The sequence below is a fragment of the Ruditapes philippinarum genome, unplaced genomic scaffold, assembly GCF_026571515.1.
Source record: "Ruditapes philippinarum isolate M1 unplaced genomic scaffold, ASM2657151v2 ctg1319_1_1_1_1, whole genome shotgun sequence".
Lineage (NCBI taxonomy): Eukaryota > Metazoa > Mollusca > Bivalvia > Venerida > Veneridae > Ruditapes > Ruditapes philippinarum.
Genome location: NW_026866837.1, coordinates 115987 through 140878, shown reverse-complemented (window position 1 = coordinate 140878; position 24892 = coordinate 115987). Strand labels below are relative to the sequence as shown.

General features: G+C 32.8%; 1 protein-coding gene across 1 annotated transcript in view; it reads right to left on the bottom strand.

Moving 5' to 3' along the window:
- LOC132733845 (usherin-like) overlaps window positions 1-23049 on the bottom strand; it is an 80769-nt gene extending 57720 nt beyond the window's left edge. The window contains exons 1-14 of the mRNA XM_060720564.1: window positions 22252-23049; window positions 19080-19242; window positions 18244-18376; window positions 17182-17342; window positions 16087-16280; window positions 13512-13721; window positions 12748-12841; window positions 11124-11450; window positions 10410-10605; window positions 8453-8871; window positions 7546-7786; window positions 5347-5539; window positions 4524-4687; window positions 3627-3776 (exon numbers count right to left, since the gene is read on the bottom strand). Of these exons, the coding sequence (XP_060576547.1) occupies window positions 3627-3776; window positions 4524-4687; window positions 5347-5539; window positions 7546-7786; window positions 8453-8871; window positions 10410-10605; window positions 11124-11450; window positions 12748-12841; window positions 13512-13721; window positions 16087-16280; window positions 17182-17342; window positions 18244-18376; window positions 19080-19242; window positions 22252-22877 (3271 nt within the window). The 5' untranslated portion in view covers window positions 22878-23049. The remainder of the gene's footprint in view (window positions 1-3626; window positions 3777-4523; window positions 4688-5346; window positions 5540-7545; window positions 7787-8452; window positions 8872-10409; window positions 10606-11123; window positions 11451-12747; window positions 12842-13511; window positions 13722-16086; window positions 16281-17181; window positions 17343-18243; window positions 18377-19079; window positions 19243-22251) is intronic.
- Between the last annotated feature and the right edge of the window lie 1843 nt (window positions 23050-24892).

Below are 24892 nucleotides of genomic sequence, written 5' to 3'. Positions count from 1 at the left end.
TATGGAACTGATAAATTTGATGTTCTATATAAATAAAATGAAAACTAAGTTAAGATTTAAGTTTTTTTGCCCAATTTTGTATTCAATTTAGTTTATTCAAAGAATGTAACTCAAGTATCTCATATACATGAATGTTGGTTCATATTCAATACCTAGCACAAACCAGTTTCTGATATTTCAACAAATAAACAAATGGCCTAGAAACATAACATTGTAAGACATTATATGTAAGAAAACCTAAAATGAAGTTTATATCATAAACATGCATGAGACTGAGAAGAAGAAAATAGCAAAAGATAATATGTTATAAAAAGTGTAATTACAAATAAAAGATTTGAATTGACATGAGCATGTAATTTACATGACTTGGTGAAATGTGATCAGGAAATCTTAAAATAAGCTGTGAAAACTCCTGAAGTATGTGAATCAGGAGGCAAACATAGAATGAGAACATCTACTGCAAGCTTACTTGATTTAAACCATTTAAGCACTAGCAATTATGATTAAATATTCCCATATTTTTAGTATATGTAAATTTAATATACATAATTTCCAAAAGTTGTGAAAACCCTGATCATTACAAAAAAAATATTTCTTCTTTCTAGTATCTATCCAACATGCATTTTATTTATACCCCCCTCCCCCAATCATTCAAGGTCCAAATGAATTAAAGAATAACATATAATTGCATCAATTTACATATTTACAAACTTGCTTATTGATAAGTCTGAAGTCATAATGTCAGTACTCCTATCCCCATAAATAAACCCCCACCCCAGTTAAGCATTGATAATTTACGCAGCTCACAACTATTTTTATAAGGAGAAAATAAAAGGCAGCATAGCAGTCAGAGCGATTTATCATGCAACACAAGATTTGTAGAAATTGTATACAAGAAAAGTCATGCAACAGAAAATCAATAATTATGCAATAATAATGCAATTGATTCTTATCAAGTTCATTTAATACATGGATGATAATCAAATTTATCTAAAGAAATACAATTGTTCACTTGTAGAAATATTCACATTTTAATCAAGACCGTTCCTGGAACCAACCAGTACTAAGCACTGTGTGTAAAGTTTCTTGCTCGCGAAAACAACAGCTTGCCTCTGACTGGGTTTGAAACCCATGTTGCCAGCAATTTCGTAGATTACTAGTTCACCAAGTTAACCACTTGGCCATTCTGCCACTCATAGAAGTCATATAATCAAGCTGAAAAAAACAACATGAGGTATGTATGCCAATAGTCATTATGCAAGCATGCAAATAACCACTTAAAGCACTACAATATGACATTCAAAAGGTAAAAGAGAATAATGAAATTTCTACATTCTAAAGTCTATGTTCTAAACCTAGATCCGAATATTAAAACTTACAATATTAATTTGACAGTAATAAATATATTGCTAGTTTTTGTCTAAGTTTAAATAGATTGAAAGTTGAATTCAAATTTGTTTCAATTAACTGAAAGAAAAACAAAAATCAAGTGTCTCAACTGGTACAAAAAAAATGTAATTTATATTTGACGGTAATTTTTTTTACCAATAATTCATGTTAAAGGATACCAAATTATAAGATATAAATAAAAAATTTAAATATACCTTTAAATATTTTTTTGATATTCTTAGAATTTAGACAGATAAGGGAAAACATTATGCAGATGGGGTACTAAAATGTTTTGAAAAAGTAATTTCTTAGTTGAAAGGTTTCATGATGTGAGTTTTTTTCCATACATTTACCTTTTACGTTCTGGAACCAAAAGTGGAAAGCCTTTGCCACATCAGTACTGTCTGACCAGGTTTGATGCTCTTAATGCTTATTTTTACATTTTTGGTATCATTTTTCAAAAAATAATTAAAAGAAAGTTCCAAATTGAAAGGATAAATCCATGATACAAATGCACATGGTGAGTACTTGACCGATAAAAAATCTAGCAATACATTTATAAATGTCTCAAAATTAAGAAAAAAGGTTAAAAAGTTATTCTAGTTAGTCCAATACCTGAAGGTTCTGTAAAATATGCAAAACATATTGTTTTTAATGAAATAACTCAAAATTAGTAGTTACACAATGCCATTCTATAAAATGTCTTCTCAAAGCTACTTTCATTTTCCGATACTTTGTAATACTTTATGATTATAACCAAAAGAAATTAAAGAAATTTAGTTATGTTGAGGTACATATGGAAGATCGTTTTGGCGAATATGTAGTCTCGTTAAATAAAGCCTTTATTATTATCATTATTATAATGATAATAATAAAGGTTGATGAAAAGAACACAGTTCAAAATTTTAAATTACCTATCTAATATTACAGGTAATAAATGATGTAGCGGCTCAAATCATAATGTCATTTTTTGATGTTCACTTCTAACTGCACAAAGACAAAAATCGCCACACACAACTCAATTCTATTTTTAGCAACAACATTTTTCATTCATTATTTTATGCTTAAAGAAGACATTCTATATATGGCAACAGATTAATATTATTAAGTGCACATGTACTGCATATAGTTGTTGTTGTAAATATAGTTACAGTATATAAAACAGTTATGACAGGATTACTTCCCCTGTTAATGAACATATACATAAATACTGTGAATTCTTGGCATACCCAACATTTTTTTTACCTGTTTGGAAGTTTTCTTGACCTGATATCAATACATGTATTAAAATATCTGCCAACATGTGTATAATTTACAATTCTTTATTTTTATCAATTCAAATGACAGGCAACAATATTGAATAAAGTTTTTTCAAGACAACGGTATTCAAACAAAATAACCCATTCAGGGACTGCATCCATAAGGCTCCTTAGTTTTTATGGCTGCTTTAAGTTGCCTTAACTTTGAAAGAGAAAGTCGGCCAAAATCAAGAAAAGTTTACAGTTTTAAGTTTCATGTACAGAACCTAAGGAAATTCTTAAAGAACAAAGAAATTTATTTGGAATTTTAAGAACCAAAGAAAATACAATCCTTAAGGAACATTATGTATGTGGTCCCTGATCTGTTAAATAAGTTAGGAGGGAGTACTTGGCACTTCAAACAGTGTTGTTGTTTTTTCATATCACACTCTCAAAGTATACAGGTTGTTTTTTCATATCACACTCTCAAAGTGTACAGTAATGTAAATACATGTAAAGGTGAAACAAAAAATATACTAATAAACAATTTATGTCCAATGCGAAAGATAAAAACATGGGAATAATAATTAAAAAGAAAATTAATCATAGGTAGTGATGATTTAAGACAGAAATCAGGAAAAAAACCTATTCTCCTGCAACTTACATCTATATATACATACTATTAAGCATTAAAGGTAGCAAAATTATTGTATACTTCACTATAACCTCTTATTAAGGAACTGTTCTATCTGTACCAAAACCTTTCGGCTTTCAAAGAGCTTCTTTCCAATAGAAGGAAGACCCCCAGGAACATACCAGTACCTGCGCCATCAAGTGCAAAGCACTCAGATAGACCCATTTGGTACCCTCACAGCCTCAAAGGCATCTGGGATAAAGCTTGGTAGGTAATACATACATGTATATTATAATTGTTTTTCTCACAACATGGGCTTCAAGAAAATTTGACTCCCTATCTAATATATACAGCTACTGCCTTACCATCTCCTTTCAGTGTATAAACCAGTGTTCCATTTCTGAACAGCAAATACTGTGTGATTAAACCATTAGGGTAATCAGGACCTTTCCAGTTCAGTCTGACCGCTGTCGAGTTGATGGCCTCATACGAGGGTGGAGGCTGTTGATCAGGTGCTGTAATTGACAAATGAGCCACGTCACGACAAAACCAACATAGTGCATTTGCGACCAGCATGGATCCAGACCAGCCTGCGCATCCACGCAGTCTGATCAGGATCCATGCTGTTCGCTTACAAACCCTATTACAAGTAAAGAAACGGATAGCGAACAGCATGGATCCTGATCAGACTGCGCGGATGCGCAGGCTGGTCTGGATCCATGCTGGTCGCAAACCCATTATGTTGGTTTTGTCGTTATAACACCAGAATAGAAAGAGGACAACCTGCACAGCGATGAAGTCTGACCAGGCTTTATACCATTGGCTGAATAACATTAAATTAGCAATTTTTATCTTGCAATCCCCTAAAAATTGATAATAGAAAGTTCCAAAATTGAAAACTGGACAAGTCCATTCCAGAAATTAAGCAGTTTAAAGGTAAATTAAAAATGTTAACCCTTTAAAAGATAATAATAACAGACAGATTAAGCCATCAGCATATTTTGGACAGTGAGTCAGCATGTCTGTTCAAACTGACAAAATTCTACTTAATTTATACAAGGTTATGGAGACATTTTTGAATCTGTTCCTGGGACCAACCAGCATTATCAATAAGTGTAGTTTCTTGCTAACACCTGACAGAGTTTAAACCCACACAGTTTGCAATCTTTGAATAACTAGCTCCAATTTTAAAACAGGGCACTAGCCAACTGTACAAATTTAGCAGTGCAAGAATGCATTTTATCAGTAAAACAAAAATTTACCTTTACTGCATCCAAATGGGTTGTTCTCATCAAGAAAACTGGAGCCGGAAACACATTTGTCACATCTTCTCTTAAATGTGAACTCTTTACAATAACACTGGCCGTCAAAAGGGTCACATGTACCATTTACACTGCCTGCCATATTACAGTCGCAATCATTACACCTTGAAAATACATAGAAAATAAAGTTTTTTTCATTCTATAAATACTGGATTTATTTTCATTGAGTGGTGTGAAAATAAATATTTTTTGAGTGGCAGTAGCCACAAGTGGAATATGATAATTTTCAATTCACAAGATGAAAAACAAGAATCACTTATTTATAAAAGAAATTTTGAATTGTCAGTTTATTACATTTTGTATATACTTTTTTCTTTTCTGACCTTACAAATCAAAAGACTTCCCCCTCACTTTTGTGTATTTGCTGAATGTAAAAGAAAGTACCTGTCCAGTGGTCAGCAAGACACCAGTGAAAATATATAAAATATGTTTCACTGCAGTGCAAACTAAATTTTACAGTGAAAATATAGAAAATGAAAATACACATTTTATTTCTTCAATACTTAATTTATAAGTATGTAATAAATGTAATAACTCAAAATGCAAGCTTATTTTTTTCTTACATTTCAGACTAGATTTTCTAGTATTTACACAACTGCTGGAAAATGTCACTGTACAAAGTTAACCTAACATGTAAAATTTGATCCTGTACATTACAGTGTATTAAAAATCCAACTTGCCAAGTAAACCTCATACGGACAGATGGTAAAATTACTATATGCTGAGGGGCATAAAACTATTAAATCTATTAAAACAGACATACTCTCCGGAGCTTCCATCAAAACCAAAGTAGCCTTCTAAGCACTCATTGCACGACATTCCTGTGACCCCAGAGCCTCCCCCTCGGCACTCACACTGACCTGTCTGGGAGTCACACTCTGTGAGAGGCAAGGTACCTTTTTGATGACACACACAGTTCAAGCATCCACCGCCTGCTTCATTACTTATAAAATATCCTAGAAAATAAGCAACACTTAAAGTTCACAATGCCTTTCAATATGAATTATACAGGGTGCCCATATGTTATCATTTAAGCAGTTCTAATATTACGGTAATAAAGTAGTCATAAACAGTAATTAAAGAAATTTAAACATTGATGATTTTGAAGAAAAATAAAATTTATTCAGTTTTACTTACCGTAATAATATCATTGCACAAATAAATTGGTCTTACATAGATAAGCATCACAAAATATGGAGAAAAAACATTAAAAGGGCCTTTCAAACAAGAGCTGTCCGTAAGACAGCGCGCTCGACTTTTTTATTGCTTGCCAATAAAAAAAGTTTTTGCAGTAAAAGGCAATACAAGAATCTCTGTATTTTTAAAGTGAACAATGGCCATGAGCATTAAGATATTTAGTGAAGAATTATTTTATTATGACATAATTTATGGTAAAGTGAACAAGTGGATAGGAATGAATTTTTTAGATTTTTTAAGTTTTTTAGTGCTTGCCTATAATACAAAACATTGACAGTTAAGGGCCATAATTCAAATAAATCTTTGACAGAATTACCTTCTCCCTGGACATGTTTGGGAATCATGATTGTAAACAAGTATTCCAACTTTCAAATTAATATCTCAAACAGTTCAGTCAAAAAGTGGACTGGTACTAAAAACTTAACCAAGATTCTAAGTCGATAAAAGGCCTTAATTTTTAAAACAAATCCTTGACAGAGTTACCTTCTCTTGCGTACAGATGGGGGTAATGATGTGAAATAGCATTAAAAGTTTCAAAGCAATATCTCAAAGGGTTAAGGCAATAAGTGGATTTTACCCATATTCAATGTATTTTCTAAGTCAAAAAGGGGCATAATTCTGTCAAAAACCTTGACAGAGTTATGTCCTCTTTGTCTGTTGATGAAGGTCGTGATGGTAAACAAGTATGGTCAGTTTCAAAGCAATACCTCCAATGGTTTTGAAATAAAGTGAGGTGGTACAAAAAACTTAACCAAGCTCAATACACTTTCTAAGTCAAAAAAGGGCCATAATTCTGTCAAAAACCTTGACAGAGTTATGTACTCTTGTCTGTAGATGGAGGTTATGATGGTGAACAAGTATGGTAAGTTTCAAAGCCATACTTGTAATACTTCTGAAATAAAGTGGGGTGGTACGAAAAACTTAACCAAGGTGTGACGCCAACGCTAACGCCGACGCCGACGCCGACGCCGGGGCGAGTAGGATAGCTCCCCTTTTCATAGAAAAGTCGAGCTAAAAAGTGTCAAAAATGTGCTCCAAAAGTTTATATACGAACCATTAAATTAAAATTCAAATACACTGGAGAATATCATTATAAGTACATATTAAATTTTTATTTATTCACTTTCCCCTACTGATCATCTGACATATTGGTCCATTTTTCAAAATATGAACAAGCATCATAGAAGAATAAGGCTTTTCTTCTTAAAGTACAATAAAGGGTTTTATCCCGAGCATGCTAGTGTCAACTCATTCTCCTAATGGAACTGGCACATTTATGAGGACTGATCAGGGTTTGCACTTTTTGTTATACGGTCAGTACATATTTTGAATTTTTTCCCTATAAATAATGAATGGTTTTGTCCAGACTGAAAAATGAGCAACCATGGAAAACTAGAGGTAAATAATATTGTATAGCCAGCCTGCATAGCTCAATCAGTTAGCATGCGAAACTTTTAATCTTGACATTGTGGGTTAAATTCCCAGTCTGGCCAATTAAAATTACAAATCAGTCTTTAAGAGGTCTAGTGTACGAGTGCTTAAACACTTGGCACATTAAAGAACCAGGAAAAGCTTCTGTAAATGGGGCATCTTTCTGCATCTGTATCTTGAACTTTCCTCCATGAACTATCCTCCAAAACATAAAATGACTAATACTCTTGTGGAGGACTGGCCCATATGGGCAGGCAACTGGTGGCAAGTATAAATAAACTGAAATACACACACAGTTAAATTCATGAAGAAGTAATCTCTTTAACAGACCTACCAGACAAGCAGTCATCACACTGTCTTCCAATCCTGTTAGCGAGACAAGTACATGCCCCTGTGTTCTGATTACAAGCCAGGTCCTCCATTGAGTTAACATCTCCTAGCTGCGTACCTGTAGGGTCACACTCACATGGTATACAACCTGTGTCATATAGCAGACTGAGACCCCATGTGTTACCCTTACACTGGTTACAACTAGCTCCCTGTACATTAGTCTTACATACACAGTCTCCTGTGTCCTGATGAAAAATTCATAAACAGAAATATTAATATCAACCAGTTGTAATAATTCAAATTCATATCTTTGAATATGAATATAACTATCTGAGACAAAACATGTATAATATTGTTTAAATATGTCTAAATGATTGACAAAGCTATACTGTCATTGTAATGAAATAAGTATATGAAACAAAAAACAGTTACATCAAAACTTTCGATTACATACAAAATGGAAGTCATTTAAGTTTGTAGTATTTAAAGCTGGGCATAACATTTCTTCTCTTTTACTATCAGACTCTGTAATTAAAAAACATAGACTTTAAATAAATGAAAATGTGAACAAGAGCTGTCAATAGGGCAGTATGCTCGACTATTCTCAGTGCTTGAAACTAAAACAAATTTTAGCCTGGTTAATGTAGATTCATAAATTGTAAAAGGGCCAACATTTTGTCAAAATCCATGTTGAAGTTATTAGTATGGGATATTGGCCTTATATTATAAGGTTCTTAAAAGTGTGTGAAGTTTCAACACATTCTCTTGGTAGTTTTAAAGATACCATCTTGCAAGGAAAAACTTAACCAAAATGTGACCCCAGGGTGAGGACAATTACAGCTCTCCCTTTTCTTGTAATAGTCGGGCTAAAAAGAGGAAGTGCATTATTATTTTGCAAAACAAAAATAAACCTTATCACAAAGCATAGATCCATTCAAGGTTCCGGCAGGATTACAAGTGCAAAGCACGCAGCCTGCGTCAGATGAAAGTCCAAACCCAAATGTCTCATCCTTACACTCGTCACACTTCAGGCCTTGAACATTCGCTTTACACTCACACTGGCCGGTTATTTTATCGCAGGTTCCAGAAGGTATGGTGCCAATGGGGTCACACCCACAGGGCATGCAACCACTTTCAAATGCCCAATACCCGTCCTCACACACAGAACACTGTCTCGATGTGATGTTTAATTTACACGAGCATTGTCCAGAATCTGGGTCACAATACTGATTGGTCGAACCGAATGGATTGCAGTTACAGGGCTCGCACCCATTAGGATTGTCCGTTTTTAGACGGAAAAATCCATATTGACAAGAATCGCACTTTAAACCTTTAAAATAGGATCATCAATATGCAATAACAAATTATCATCATAGACAGTCAACTTAGAATATCGTACATTTAAAATACACCAATTGTAAGTGCAGATACATTGTTACTTGAATTATATGAAAAAAGATAAAAAAAGCTGTAAAACATTGTTACTTGAATTACAAAATGTATATGAAACTAGAAATGTGTCCATAGAACAAGGGTGCCCCCACTGCGCCACTGTTCTGTCAATCTTATGACACTAGGTCAAATATTTTTTGAAAACTAAAAATCTTTTACTAAGTAAAGGGCAAGAACTTTACAAATACTGAATAAATCCACAAGCAAACCCCAAGGTACATAAGTACACATGCTGACCAACATTCTTGTAAACTTTCAGGCCTACAAGTGAAATACTTTTTGAGCTATGCATGAACAAGTTGAAAATTGCAAATTTATACTACTGTAAGTCAAGGGCAACAACTCTAACAAAACTGAAAAAAAATCCACATGCAAAGTCCGAGGTGCATAGCTTCACAGTGATATGAATCATTATTCCTGTAATTTAGTGATGTTGATCATTATTCCTGTAAAGTTCGTTGATTCTAACTCAAGCACTCAAGGAACAAATAACAACATAATGAAACAGTTTTTACTAAGTCAAGGGAAATAACTCTACAAATACTGGATAAATCCACAAGCGAAACCCCAGGTGCAAAACTAAATATGCTGAGCAACCTTCCCGTAAGGTTTAATGACTCTAGGTCAAATCCTTTTTGAATTACATGCGACACAAGTTGAAAATTGCAAAAATTTTATAAGTCAGGGGCAATAACTCTAAAAATACTAAATAAATCCAGACGAAAATACCCGGTGCACAACTACACATGCTGATCAATATTCCTGTAAAGTTTAATGACTCTATGTCAATTCTTTTTGAGTAACATGCGACACAAGTTGAAAATTGCAAAATTTTACTAAGTCAAAGGCAATAACTCTAAAAATACTAAATAAATCCAGATGAAAATACCTAGGTGCACAACTACACATGCTGATCAACATTCCTGTAAAGTTTCATGACTCTAGGTCAAAAACTTTTTGAGTTATGTGCGACACAAGTTGAAAATTGCAAAATTTTACTAAGTCAAGGGCAATAACTCTGAAAATACTAAAAATATCCAGACGAAAATACCCAGGTGCACAACTACACATGCTGATCAACATTCCTGTAAAGTTTCATGACTCTTAGTCAAATACTTTTTCAGTAACGTGCGACACAAAAGAGAACGGACGAAAGGACGGAAGGATGGACAAGGGTAAATCTAAATGCCCCCCACTAAAGTGGGGGCACAAAAAAAGAAGCTGTTCAAAAGGATGAACATTTACATTTAACGCATTAAGTTACCACAATCGGTAATCATCTTTATTAAAACATTCATTTTTAATAATAAATCTTTATACATAATTTAATACTCAAGATATTTTCATACTTGATTTTAAAATGACCGACAAAAATCAAAATTGAGATAATGAATAATGTTCTAAGTATTGACCTACCTCTAACATTAGCTTTACAATTACATTGTCCAGTATCTGAGGAGCACGAGATATCTCTATACGGAGTACCAGCCGAGCTACATCCACATTCCTGACATCCGAGCGGATCATCAGCCGTGAGGTTATAGAAGCCTTCCTTACAAACATCACACTGTCTTCCTTCCACGTTTTCCTTACAAACGCATTGTCCACCTTCCTAAAATTCATACACAAAATAATATTAAGTAAAGACTTAACCGTAACACTGCTTAATTTTTATAATGGACTTCCCCTATTGTGATTTTGGAAGTTTCCATTGTTATTTTCTGAGGATGAGGTAAAGCTGAGCAGCAGACAGAGTGAAATCTGCTTAGACTGAATATATGCATACTTGCTAAAATCTTTTACTGGTGACATTGGCAAGTTATTATTGCTTTATATTACTCAAACATCTTTTACATGTATTCATTACATTTGTGTTTATTTCACATACTTCCTGTTTGTTTATCATTTGTTAAGTTTATTATTTAAATGTATACTTTAGTTATTCAAAATGTGAGGAATATGTTGCAGATTGTGAATTTTTTTTCCCTTTCACAAAATTGCTATCCAAATAGTATTTTCAATTTGTATGGAAATTATAACATCAATATGGAAAATATAACAATCTTTCTTGGATTGGCCACTGTAATCAGACTTGTTTATATTCTTTTACTTTTAGAGATTGTTTCTTACCTTTGCACAATCCATCAGTGACTCATTCACTCCTGCCGAGTAACACTCACATAGACTACAAACATCTTCTGCATACATGCTCTGTCCTGTCGGTCGGTAGTACCCAGTAATACACGTGTCACAGTGGCGACCCTCCGTATTATGTTGACAGTTTATACACACACCCCCACCACCAGAATAGTGATCATTAGGGAAAAGGTCTAGTGTTTCATTGTACACACATTCCATTGCATGGTTATAACACTCGCAGGGACGGCAGTTGTAGGGATCCAGCTGGTTGCCACGGTGAAATGGCTTGTCGTTATACAATGGTTGACATGTCTCACACTTAAATAGATCAGATATATATTTTTTTTCCAACAAAATTTATAACAAGAGCTGTCAGAAGGACAGCGCGCTCGACTTTTTTAGTGCTTGCCTATAAAACAAAACTTTGACAGTTAAGGGCACACAAGACTTTAACTAGGAATTTCTAAGTTACAAATCAAGAAACATTTTCACAGAGTTATCTTCTCTTGCTTACAGATAGGTCTCATGATGGCACATAAGAACTCCAACTTCCAAAGTAATATCTCAAATGGTTAGGTCAACAAGTGGACAAGAATGAAAATTTTAACTGAGTTTCTAAGTCAAAAAGGGCCATAATTCAAATAAAATCCTTAACAGAATTACCTTCTCCTGCCCATGTTTGGGACCATGATGGTAAACAAGTATTCCAACTTTCAATTTAATATCTCAACCAGTTCAGTCAAAAAGTTGACTGGTACAAAAAACTTAACCAAGATTCTAAGTCGATAAAAGGCCTTAATTTTTAAAACAAATCCCTGACAGAGTTACCTTCTCTTGCGTACAGATGGGGGTAATGATGTGAAATAGCATTAAAAGTTTCAAAGCAATATCTCAAAGGGTTAAGGCAATAAGTGGATTTTACCCATATTCAATGTATTTTCTAAGTCAAAAAGGGGCATAATTCTGTCAAAAACCTTTGACAGAGTTATGTCCTCTTGTCTGTTGATGAAGGTCGTGATGGTAAACAAGTATGGTCAGTTTCAAAGCAATACCTCCAATGGTTTTGAAATAAAGTGAGGTGGTACAAAAAAACTTAACCAAGCTCAATACACTTTCTAAGTCAAAAAAAGGGCCATAATTCTGTCAAAAACCTTGACAGAGTTTATGTACTCTTGTCTGTAGATGGAGGTTATGATGGTGAACAAGTATGGTAAGTTTCAAAGCCATACTTGTAATACTTCTGAAATAAAGTGGGGTGGTACGAAAAACTTAACCAAGGTGTGACGCCAACGCTAACGCCGACGCCGACGCCGGGGCGAGTAGGATAGCTCCCCTTTTCATAGAAAAGTCGAGCTAAAAATGAATTCACAACTCACATAAACATACTCAAACTCCTTATTAATCTTTTCGAAGCAAAATTTGTTTAAAGGATTTCTGTTCATTTTGGATATGGATGATTGCTGAATTACACACATTAGCCAGAACAGCCTACAATGCAAATTGCCCTTAGTGAAGTTAGTAACATCATCATCACCAATACTTAGAAATCATAAGGCAGTAACATACTAACTTACTGCTAAAGAGAACAACTTCTTATAACTTATACTTTACTTACCTGTCTCCCCTGTGTATGACTCTCAGGTAAGCAGTCACATTCATATGGTAGGTTGGCATGGTTACAGGTTGCTGCATGACCATGGCATTCACACCTGAAATTATTAAAAGCAGTACTGACTTTTGACAGTTTGAATAATTACAAATATTATTTGTCTTTTGCTTATTTTAAGATGCCTGTTTCTATTAAAATTGCCATAAACATTTAACATTCTTATGTACAGAAGTTCAAAATTCAAATCTTCTGACCATGATTGTTGCAATATGTGAATGCAGTCAAATAAATTATCAAACATTTTTAGTACACAATTTTTCTGTTTAATAATTAATCAACAACACACTTTTTTACTGTTTGATTAGATTTAACTATTTCTTATGTTCAATGATAAACTTAAGACAATCTGTTTTGCTGTCTTTTTTAAGTCTAAAGAAGATGGCTTATTGGTTAAAGTGCCTCTCAATTAAAGCATCACGAGTTTGAGCTCTACTTGGAGGACAAGCATGTTTCTTCACACTAAAAGTCTTATGGAATCAATACTTCCTCATGACTACGAAACTGGTACTGGTTAGTCCAGGAAACAGATTTAAGAGTATTTTTAAACTTACAGCCTTTGCCATTATCCAGCTTAATATATAAATTTATAAAATCCCTTCAATTACCTATGAAATTTTACCCAAAATGTCTCTTGAACAGAAAGAGGGAGGCTCTTAAGTATCAGACTTTTACCATTTAAAAAGGACCAAAATGATTTTATGTACATGTACCTTGCAATGACACTGTATTCATATAGTCCATAGTATCTGTGTCTTTCATTTGTTACAAAGAAGTGATCTTGTAGGCGAACCCGAACCTTATTGGCCTTTACAAAACCGAATAATTCCGGTGTGTTGTAGAAATCATTGTAACCAGGTCGAGGTACTGGCTCAGGATCCAGTATGTTAAATGTTATATTTCCTTTTGAATACTCTGGTTCACTGAAAAAAAAATAATGAAGGTTTGTAATTAATAATATCTGTCATATGATGCAGGTTCAGAATGGAATATCTGTCCAGAGGGGAGCCCCCAAATAGGCGGTTACAAGGCTTGCCGAGTTGCTGCACATGGGTGGGTCCCCGAGTGTCTGAACTGCAAACATATGTCAGGTATTTTTCCTCGCACATTCTACAACATTCCATCATACTTTCTTTACACTAAATTCTTTACTTGAATAAAACAATTTTCCATGGAAATTTATGGCATTACACTGTAACTATTTTCTAACAACAGCATACAAAACTTCATTCATAACAGCCAAAAAATGTCATCCTAAGCATGCAGTTTCATTCTTAAATATGCCACGTAGTACTATTTGCAATCAATACTTTTACATTTAGTTGCCAGTGAAATTTGGCTTCATCATTTTTTAAGTTTTACCTTTACTTTTAACCCATAGCCTGTGCTTGTGTGACAAATTAACCTATTAACCAAGATCAGCCAAAACAACTGTGCCCTTCCATTATGGTATGCACTGTTCCCTATTCAGTCAGAACATACTTTTAAATTTTCCATTCAAGATACATGTACAATGTATTTAGAATGGGAACAGGATAGAGTCAGGTTAGATGGCATGGATGTGCAGGTAGGCCTGGCTAAATACAGATGACATAGTCAGTTATCATCTTGTTTGAACTGCAAAGGTTTAGGATATCAATGACAAACTGCTGAAATGAAGCCAAAATAATTTTATTTCATCCCTACCACCCTTTATATCTTAAATCTTTCAAATTCACACAAAACCATTCATCCTTTTTAGTGAAACTTTCAAAATAAGTACTGAGTGAGTAGCACAGACCATGATCAGATGACATGGATGTGCCAGTTGATCTTGGTCTTCACTGGTCACATATGGATAGATTCAGTAATCACCACCAGGCTAAGAATTAAACACATGTTACATGCTGGTCCTGTATTGAAAAAAAATGAATGAAACTAATAAAATACTGTGACCCTGTCCTGAAGTTGAAATGTATTACTCTTTTAGCTTGAACTTACATTGGTTCACATTAGGGCTGTGCATTGCCATTTTTTTCTGTCACGATACATATCATGATACTTGTTTTTCAAAACGATGCGATTCACAATATGTATTGCATACTTTGAAGAAATGCGATGCATATTGTGATTCTTATGTTGCGATGCGATACGTATCACGATACTGACTTTCAGACTTAGTACATAAAATTTTGCCATTTGTTTACAGCATAATTACGAATATAATATAAAACTATTACAATAACAAAAAAATAAACTCTTTAACTTGTTGTTATAACTTGGTTTCCGATTTTGATCTTTCAACAATTTACTTTTCTGATTACTTAAGGATTAAAGGTATTGTTAATTATACCATAACAGCAAATTAATATCTACTATTCTAACAATAAAGTCCTCTACTGTAATTATGGCAGTTTAACAATTGTAGTCTTACAGTACAACACTAAAGATTTTTCTTGTGAAAAAATAGTAACAAGTGATTTACAATTAGCTCAACAACTGTGAAAATAACAGTTTATCAGTTACACTCTCATTTTTCTCGAAAGATTTGTGCTCGACCCCAGAGTATTTTATTTTGAGTTTGCAAATTTTGCAAACACTCCACGTCCGGTCTTCCACATTATACAACACTGTCTGTTGGTCCCCCAAAAACTACAATATTCCCAAAACTCGTGAATTATATGACCAGGGAGGATTAACTATAGTTTCTCCTTCTAAATATTTTGCAGTCTACATGTTTTCTGTTTGTTTGTTTTGGGTTTTTTTACGGGAAAATGATGTCAACGGAAATGAAAGTATAAATACGTGGGAATGTTGTCATCATCACTATTTTAAATTACAAATTAATGTTTGTAGGTTGTTTTTCTTGAAAACGCATAGATCTCTTATTATTTTTTTATTATAAACAAGTTCAAAGAACACCAGCCCATTTATATGGAATTGATAAAACTTGGTTAGTTACCGTTAAACGATTGCGGACATAGGGAAACAAGATGACAACGATGATATGATAATAGTCGTGCTTGTTCATTGTTTTTATTCGAGCTAATTTTTCTTTTTTCAGTCTTTCAAAAAATACGTTTGTCCTTATATTCCTGGAAAATATTGTTAGTGTATTGCAATACTTCCCGCTATATCGATACATCGGGAGGTGAAATATGTATTGCATCGCAATATATTGGAATTTGTAATTTCATTACGATGCATAAATCGAGGACAAGGCGATGCATCGATGAATCGTTACACCTCTAGTTCACATGCTATTTAGTTGAAAAGAATTTGTTATTTGACTGTATCACCCATACATACTCTTGAATAATTTTCAGACAGTTTGTTGATGTAGCTGTTGGTAGTGGTCCATTGTCGACAGCATTAAAATAGTCCTGACAACTACTGGCAAACTGTTGCCAGGTCTCCCATTGTTCACTGGAATCTTCAGTCTTGCGTTGCACCTCAACTGCCTTAGGTAATGGACTGTAGAATAACAGGACTACATAAAACACCTGAAACATACAATGTTAAAATCAGTGAATGAAAACCACAAGCTCAAGACAGGTCTTTTTTCCTTATAAAGTTATCTCTGGCTATAATAAGTATTCAAAATGTCGAAAAGTATTTTCCAATTGTATAGAAAATTTATCCTACTTTATCCTACAGTTTTTATAACTGTCTATTTTCAAAATTCAGAATATCAATATGAAAATGTGTAGTACAGCATATAGTATAGTATCTCGTCAGACTAAAGTGATTTACAGACTGGTCTGGTTCTTTAAGGCTTTAATTAGGATAAGAAAATATTGGCTTATAAGTAAAATGGGGATACTTGCTGAAATTCATCCCCCAAGGCCCACCACGGGTTTCATTTGGGTTTCATAAAAATCAATACCCTATACTTTAGCATCCCGTCGTTACATATTCAGGGGATGGGCCCAAGACAAACGTAGCATGTGATCATTGGTGTTGTCTGGTTCTCCATTCTTTATACAGTAATGAACCTAAAGAATACAAATGCTAAGAAAGTCTTTTATTATCTTAAGCAAAATATGTTGTAAACTTTTTTACTGGTTATTAATTGTTGGCTGGGCTCCGCATAATTTGTGAATTAGTTTGTACAAATTTATTTTAGTTTGATTGTGTTTGAAGTTATAAGCTTATTGAAACAATTTGAATCTGTTCCTGGAACCAAACAGTACTAAGCAATGAATGTAAAGATTCTTGCTCAAGGAAACAACGGCCTTGCCCCCGACAGGGTTTGAACCCATGCGGTCAGCAATCCTTAGATTAATAGTTTGACGCATTAACCACATGCGGCCACTTATTTGTGAATTCATTATTAGTTTAAGAAGTCACATATAGAAAGTACAGTATAAATTAATTACAGAAAAGCATAAATTATATTGTTACCTGGAGTGGTTTGACTCTAGGATGAGAGGCTGGACATCTACATTGTGTTTGTATACGTAATGTTGGAAATACTCCAGAGAAATCCTGCTCTATCTCACGATTAGTTAATGTTGCAGGATAGAATCGGAAATCTTGTAAACGTCCGAGAAACTGGTAAGTGCCTGAAAAACAAAATATCAATTTTGTTTGGATTTATAATGTCGACATCAAATGACAACTTTCAAGTGTTACTGGTGGTGGAAGACCTCAGACAACACCATGCTTTGTTTCAGGGACAAACAGGCACAAAAATAATCACAACAACGATATCACACCTCATAATATATAACAACTTCTAGCTTTCTACTCAATCCTTTTTGCATTTTATTGTAATATATTGTGTGTAAATATATATATATATATTTGCTGAAATAAAATATTGTTTAAACCAATATATAACAACTGTATGACTTTCCTTTGTAATGTTGTTTTTCATTGGTAATCATAGTGTTTATGAAAAATTATATATATAGTTGCTGTCAATTTATGAATTAATTTCTTAAATTCATTTTCTCAAGAAACGTAAGTTTGTTGTATTATAAATTTGTTATAAAGATTATCGACAGGTTATATGGCCGTATATATAAACAATTGTTTGTAATATAACAATATAACCCAAACCATTCATATTATAATCTGTATTTTCTCGGATATCTGAATTCATTCTTTTTATCATGTATTCTAAAAATGGGACCTACATGAGGAACTATCACATTCCTACACAACAGCATTTTTTTTTTACATTTCTGGCATTATGATATAAGTGATGATATAAGTGATATTCTGTCAATAGTTAATTCAAATTATTTTCTCATAGTATCAAATATGTTAGTTCTTTTTCTTTAAAAATCTAGCTATTATCAATAGGTACATCTTGGAAAGGAAATGGCTTAACCAGATTGGCATATAAGTAACTCATCATTTTCAAAATTTCTAAAGAAAAAATATTTTTTTCCTTTCTTAGACTTTATTTAATAATTTATGTATTTTTTTCACTATAAGAATAATAGAAGTGATTCATACCACTAAGTGTAAGCCCCACTCTAATCCATGCATCCAAATCATCTTGGACCCGACTGACCAGAGTTACTGTGTGCGCTGCTGAGAAGCCTGGCCCTACACCGTTGATGAAGAAGCTCAAACTTTTGTCATACACCTGTAGAAAAAAATTTTCAATGTTATAATTTTATATAAGTTATAAGATACTGAATTCATGTTTTTTTTGGTGTTTTTTTTAATTAATTCAGTCACAAAATTTGTGTTTCCATAAGAAATTCATCCTCAAGCACCAGAAAACTGCTATTTCTATGTAGTTAATCTATGGTCTATAATATTATAAAGATTTGCTATTTGTACTTTTTCATGAAATTATATGCAACAGTTACAAAGTTTTGGTAGTTTTATGTAAAAACTCTTCCATATACAGAAAATTGGTGTTGTAAAATTTGAAATACAGACCTTTTGTAAAGAGTACACAATACTCTAACTGAAGCAGTAACATAAAATAGTCCCGACTATAACATCAAAATATAAAAAGAACCAAGTAAGAACCAATAACCTCCCATATACTATACTATTATCAAACATCTGATCAATTTATATTTCATATTTAATTCATAGTCCAAATAATTGTACTGCACGATGAGATATTGTGCTATTTTGTGTTGGGGCAATATCTCGCCTCTAGGAACAAAATTCTGACCCAGAAAGAAGATATCTCAGAATCTAGCTTGGCACGTCAATATATTTTGACTTATTCAATTCGATTTTCAGAGAATTTCTAAAATTGGCATTATTATATCAAGCATACTGCTAGTTTTATTAAGTTGACATTATTTTCTGTAAATGTATTAATATACCTGGATAGCTATATATGTCCATGTCTCTGGTGGAATCTTGTCAGGGAAAGTCACTGTTAACAGTCCTATATCACTCTTATATACAAAGTTGAGGTGTGACTCCCAGGCATTCAACTCAAATATTATCTCCCCTGTAGTTCTAGATACCTTTTGTATCAAAGTACTGAAAGTAATATATGAAGACGGTTAAATGTTATTAAAAACTTGGTAATAGCACTAGATATATAATCAACTTAAACAAGTTATGTTGTGTCTTTCTTACAAAAAAATAACAATTATGAAATAACATTGGTTAAATGAATTGTAGGGCTCAAGAAAAAAAAACGTTTTTGATGCTAAAATTTGAAACACAATACAGGAGAAGTAGGAAAATACTTCTTTTTGTGGATTTTTTGAAGGTCATCATTAATGTAACTAAAAGCTGACATACAAAAAAGAACACTTATAAGACAACTTTAGGCTAAAAGAATGGTAGGGCCCATTTACATGTAGAAGAATGTTTTCTTTTAACTCATATTTCATTATAAGACACATATTAATTTATAGAAATAGTAGGAAATTAACACTTTTTTGTAGATTTTTGAAGACCATGATTGATATACACCAGTAATAAAAATATCTACATCAAATATTTTATTATTACCATGGCTAAAAGTACAAAAAACCCATAAGGGTTGATTTAGTATTTCTTGACATTCACTTTTTATAAACTATGAATCAACAGGTCAAAATGTGATTGTTTGTTGTTGTTTTTTTCTCTATATATAAATACCTGTACCTGAGTAAATTAATGCTTTAGAGTTAATTACATTTGATGGCAACCATCTTATGTTGATACATCTTATAAAATATTCATACAGTCAGTGTCTTAATATTGATTAAAACTACCCTGATTCTGAAATATTGACCGAAATATACACGCACAATTTCGGTCACAATAAACAAAGTATTCTGTTATGAAACTATAGATGATTCATCAATGTAAGGTTGATAATGTCTTGAATTTTAAGAAATTTCCCTAATGATCGAGCCAAGACAGTGAGTAAAAGCCTTTGTTACAAGTATGGATCAAGGCTACTAGTCTAAAAGAGCCAAAATGGCAACCCAGTTTGTCACAAATATGGATCCAGGCCAACCTACATGTACAAGTCCGTGCAGTCTGACCAGGCTCCATAATGGTGACCGACAAACTTTAAAATAATCATTGTGACCTCTGTTCAATTTAAAACAAACAGTTTCCAAATTTGAGTCAGACAAGTCCAGTCTGTTAAAGGTAAAAGTTAATTATGATTACCTTTATTTTGCCTAGTAAAAACTCGTTTTTGAGAAATTTTGTAACAATTTGGCAAATAACAGGGGAGCCAGTTTAAAGTCAGAGCCACAGAAAATACTAAAACATTTTAAGACTTGCTTTTTTTAAATTTGAACATATTATAGCTGATAAATAAATCATATCCAATAATTTTTATGTAGCTCAGTTGTGAAACATGTATTTTATATAAACTACAACTTATTTTTCTTAACATTTAGTCTACTTCCTGAAATTAACACAGACTGGCACTGTATTAGTGTTATGGTTTAGAACTGATCTCTATTTAACTATGTGTAAGGGGCCTGATAGCTCAGTCAGTTAAAAATCAAAGGGTCCTGGGCTTGGATCCCAATGAGGCTGCAATTTTTTTTTACCCTGTGACATTAGGAAACAGGATTGTGACCTTAGCAGGGTTCAAGCCGACAATTCTTGGTCTGAAATTCATGCAGATTTTACCAGTGAGTAACTGCTTCAACTAGATAGTGAAGTTTCACATAATTAGTATTTCTTGAGTTTACTATATTCCTTAACCTTTTACCTATGGATTTGTCAATCTTTGAATTTGGTACAGTTTGAATGATAGCAATGTTTCTATATTATTTTCTCCCTTTTTCAATTTCAAAATGTGATTAAAGCAAGTTTTTTTTCCAAAATTCTAAACTTTCACGTAAGTAATTATTTTAGAATAATCCTAGTTTAGAATAAGGCCTTAATACCAGAAACAGTGGCCTGGATCTACACCAATACATTGGCTGAGGTAAATAATTCAGTATCAACATTCTCTTTAAAACAATTTTAAAGAAAACCATACCAACATAATGTTGAACAGAATTATTTTGATGAAAAAGTAATTGTAAAGTTAGAAGTGCAAAATGTATGTGCAAAAATGTGGTCTTTTGTCATCAATTCACTGCTGTATCAAATAGGCCAAACAGCAAAAGATAGTTCAGTGCTATATGGCCAATAGATAATGTTTATGAGAGATTATCAAAAATTTTGCTTTTGAGAAAAAATAATCACATTCTTTGAAGCTTCATGGGCCTTTAAAATTTGGATGAGAGGTGCTTGGTTGGTTGGTTTATAATTTAATAATGAAAGCAATTTACAGAGTTTATAAAATCTTCTGAATCATCCTGAAGGCTTCAAGAGATGTACCGGTACTTACAAACAACTGGAAGATCACTTGTATAGGTCAATTACTTTGATTTGGATTAAATTTTGCTCAGTAAAATAAGACTGGCTTCTACACATGATAAATCATGTTTTATTACTTATCAAATGTTGCGTTAAAAAAAGAATAATGCTTGTTTTAGGAATAAAATGTTAAATAATTTCAATACGAAAATTACATCTCAAGAATGGAAATTTTCAAAAAATTATCTTTCTAAAAATTTTAATGTAAATTGATCAAAAGTTACTTTAAAAGCAGTTAAGAGATAAACTTTTATTTCATGTTTGAGCATACTGAGCCAGAAACAAGGAGAAAAACACACACAAATAATTCAAATTGCAATTATGAACTTCATGTTTATAAGAAATATTTTTTGACACTATCAAATTTGCAATCTTTATACATCTCCCATATACATGTAATAACATTACAGTCATCAAATATTTTTGTATCTATGATTAGCAATCTTCCAATTTTATATTGTTTTGGAGCATTACATTACAATTAGCATATCTAACTGTATGTGTGGCACATACATTGTCTGGTTTTAATGGATCATTGTTTATACAATATAAGAGCAGCATCTGTCACAGAAAATAAATTACAGGCAATAACATTGACAGATCTGAACTCTTTAATTTGCTTGCACTGCATAAACTTATATTAAGTAACTTATTTTTAATATTTACCCAAAGTTGTCTTTTTTCTGCCAGATCCATACTGATATAGTAAACTCTGTAGTTGTTGTTAGGTCAGGGAGAACTGACGGTGTCACGAAACATGTTGGGCCGCTGCTGATGAACGACGTAGAAGCTGAAAATAACTCACTTCCTGGACGGACATTGATCGTATCGAGAAACACACAATTACTAAAACCCGTTGTTTGCACAAGTAAATTATAAAAACTTGGTTTTTCTGTCCTCGTTGAACATTGCTGGACACAAAAATCTTGGTTACATACATCCTTTGAGATCGGAAAGATTGAACTTTTACAATAGGCGGACCGTTCTTGAACACCGCACGTGCCTTGGGACGGTTCGGTTAAAACTGGCCGATATTGAGCTGCGTTAAACAATGGTGGGAATGGACGTATATTCTGATTAACATTTTGACAATTAACAGATGATAAAAATAAAGTCAACACATATAAACAAGTAGATAGTTGGTAAAATTTTGAATTTTTGTAAAGTACTTTTCTATTCCAACAAAAACAACATCCTGTACACCGCTGCTCGTTTTCTTGCTTCCTGTGAGTGGGTGACGTAAGCCCAAAGTCCCAACCAGGTATTTTCTCTGTCATACTGAACTGAGTCATAACTTTATATCAACTTATTTGGTATTAAATATCTTATCCACAGCAAAAATGAGAATCTTTTCACCACATTTCTTGATATTTCTTCATTTCCACACCTTTCCTAATTAATCCATTTACATAAATACAAAATTAACAACACATTATAAATAGAAACAACACACACTATTATATAAACCTATTTTGTTATGTATATCAAATACCGAAGCAGATTATGAACAAAATCAATTTTCTGTTATGGACATCCCAGTATTTCAATTTGTCCAATAGATGCATAGGCCATTCTAGAAATAATGTCTTAAGTTAGACTACCTGTTATTGGGAAAATCTGGGCAGCAGATGGTTGTGAAGTACCTACCCAATCAATACCTGGCACAGGTGTGATCCTCTTACCAATTTATCAATTATCAGTTTTCTGTATTGTATTGTTAATCAATTAAAGAGGCAGTTACAGTTATTAGAATGATTTTCTATAGAAGGATAATCAATTATTAATCAATATAATTGAAACATAATAATAATAATTTTGTATTAAATTTTGTTTGCTTTACTACACATCTGTCTAAAATTATTTGGACATTTCCTTCTAACATAATTTTTGATATTTTTACAAAAGGTATAATGGCTGAAAAATAATTTCTGGAGTTAATCCAACAAACAGCTTTTATTAGATAGTTACACAGATTTTGAGCAGAAACAATGCATGTTGCAGAACCATAACATAAACAAAATCAATATGAAACAGCCATTTATATAATGTATTTTTTAACTAATTATTTCTGATTATAAATTTGTTACTCTGATAAACTGGTGACACTTAGGTGAAACTTGAGAGACTAGTTTAGTCTTTTGACTTTTTGGTATAAACATTTTAATCTACTTTTTGGTATAAACATTTTAATCTTAGGAAAAAAAAAAAAAACATCAAAATGTTTAAAAACATAAATTTGAATAATATTAAAATTTTGTTTGTGTGGTTTAACGTCTTACAAACCAGCTTTACTGGTGGCGGAAGACCTCAGGTGCTCCTCTGTGCATTAGTTCAGGCACCAGTGGGTACATGAGTAGAACCACCAGCGTTCCGCAAGCTATCCCGAAAGCTTCCTCACATGAAAAAAAATCTAAAGTCCTTGGCAGGATTCAACCCCACTGTGGTGAGGGTCAAGTGGTTTGAAGTCAACAACGTTAACTACTCAGCCTAGGACACCCCTACAAATGGCTTCTTAAGATTTTGAAAAAAACATGAAAAGGAAATAAAGGAACAGGAAAAGATAAATCTTTACTTTGTCAGGATATTGGTCATCCATTAATATTGGTGATATCAATTACATTACTTGAAAATCAAAGCAACCAAATATAGATACATATACTCTTTTTATTATTCAAAAATATGCTCCAAAATACAATACGAATTAATACAAAATCATACAAAATTGGCAAATTAGAAATAATCAGAAATAATGTAAGATTTTTGACATTTTTCTATAAAATACTGATTTGATTAATTAATAAATCATTTTTGATATAAGCATCAGAAGCTCTATGAATGATTTTTACTAGTTTACTATATTTTCCTGAGTATCAAGGGTAAAGTAAATTATAAATGCATAGTTTACAATCTACAGATAAAAATTTTAGTACAAAGAACTGACATCTATAGAAGGGCAGTAACTCTGCCGAGATATACACTAACAAGAACAATGTTAAGATTTGTCTACCCTGTTTATATATCTACCAAATATTATGATAAATATTTCTACTTTTTTTTTCCAATAAAAATTAAAAACGATGAAAAACGACATGTTCTATATTGTTTGCACAGCTTTTGTGGAAGTTCTAACAAGAGCTGTCGGTAGGACAGCAACGCTCGACTTTTCTTAGTGCTTGATAGTAAAAAAACTGCTTGATAGAGTTACCTCCTCCTGTTTACAGGTTGGGGTCATGATGGTGAACAAGTGTGCAAAGTTTCAAAGCCATATGTCAATGGACTTTGAAAATATTTGAACTATTACAAAAAC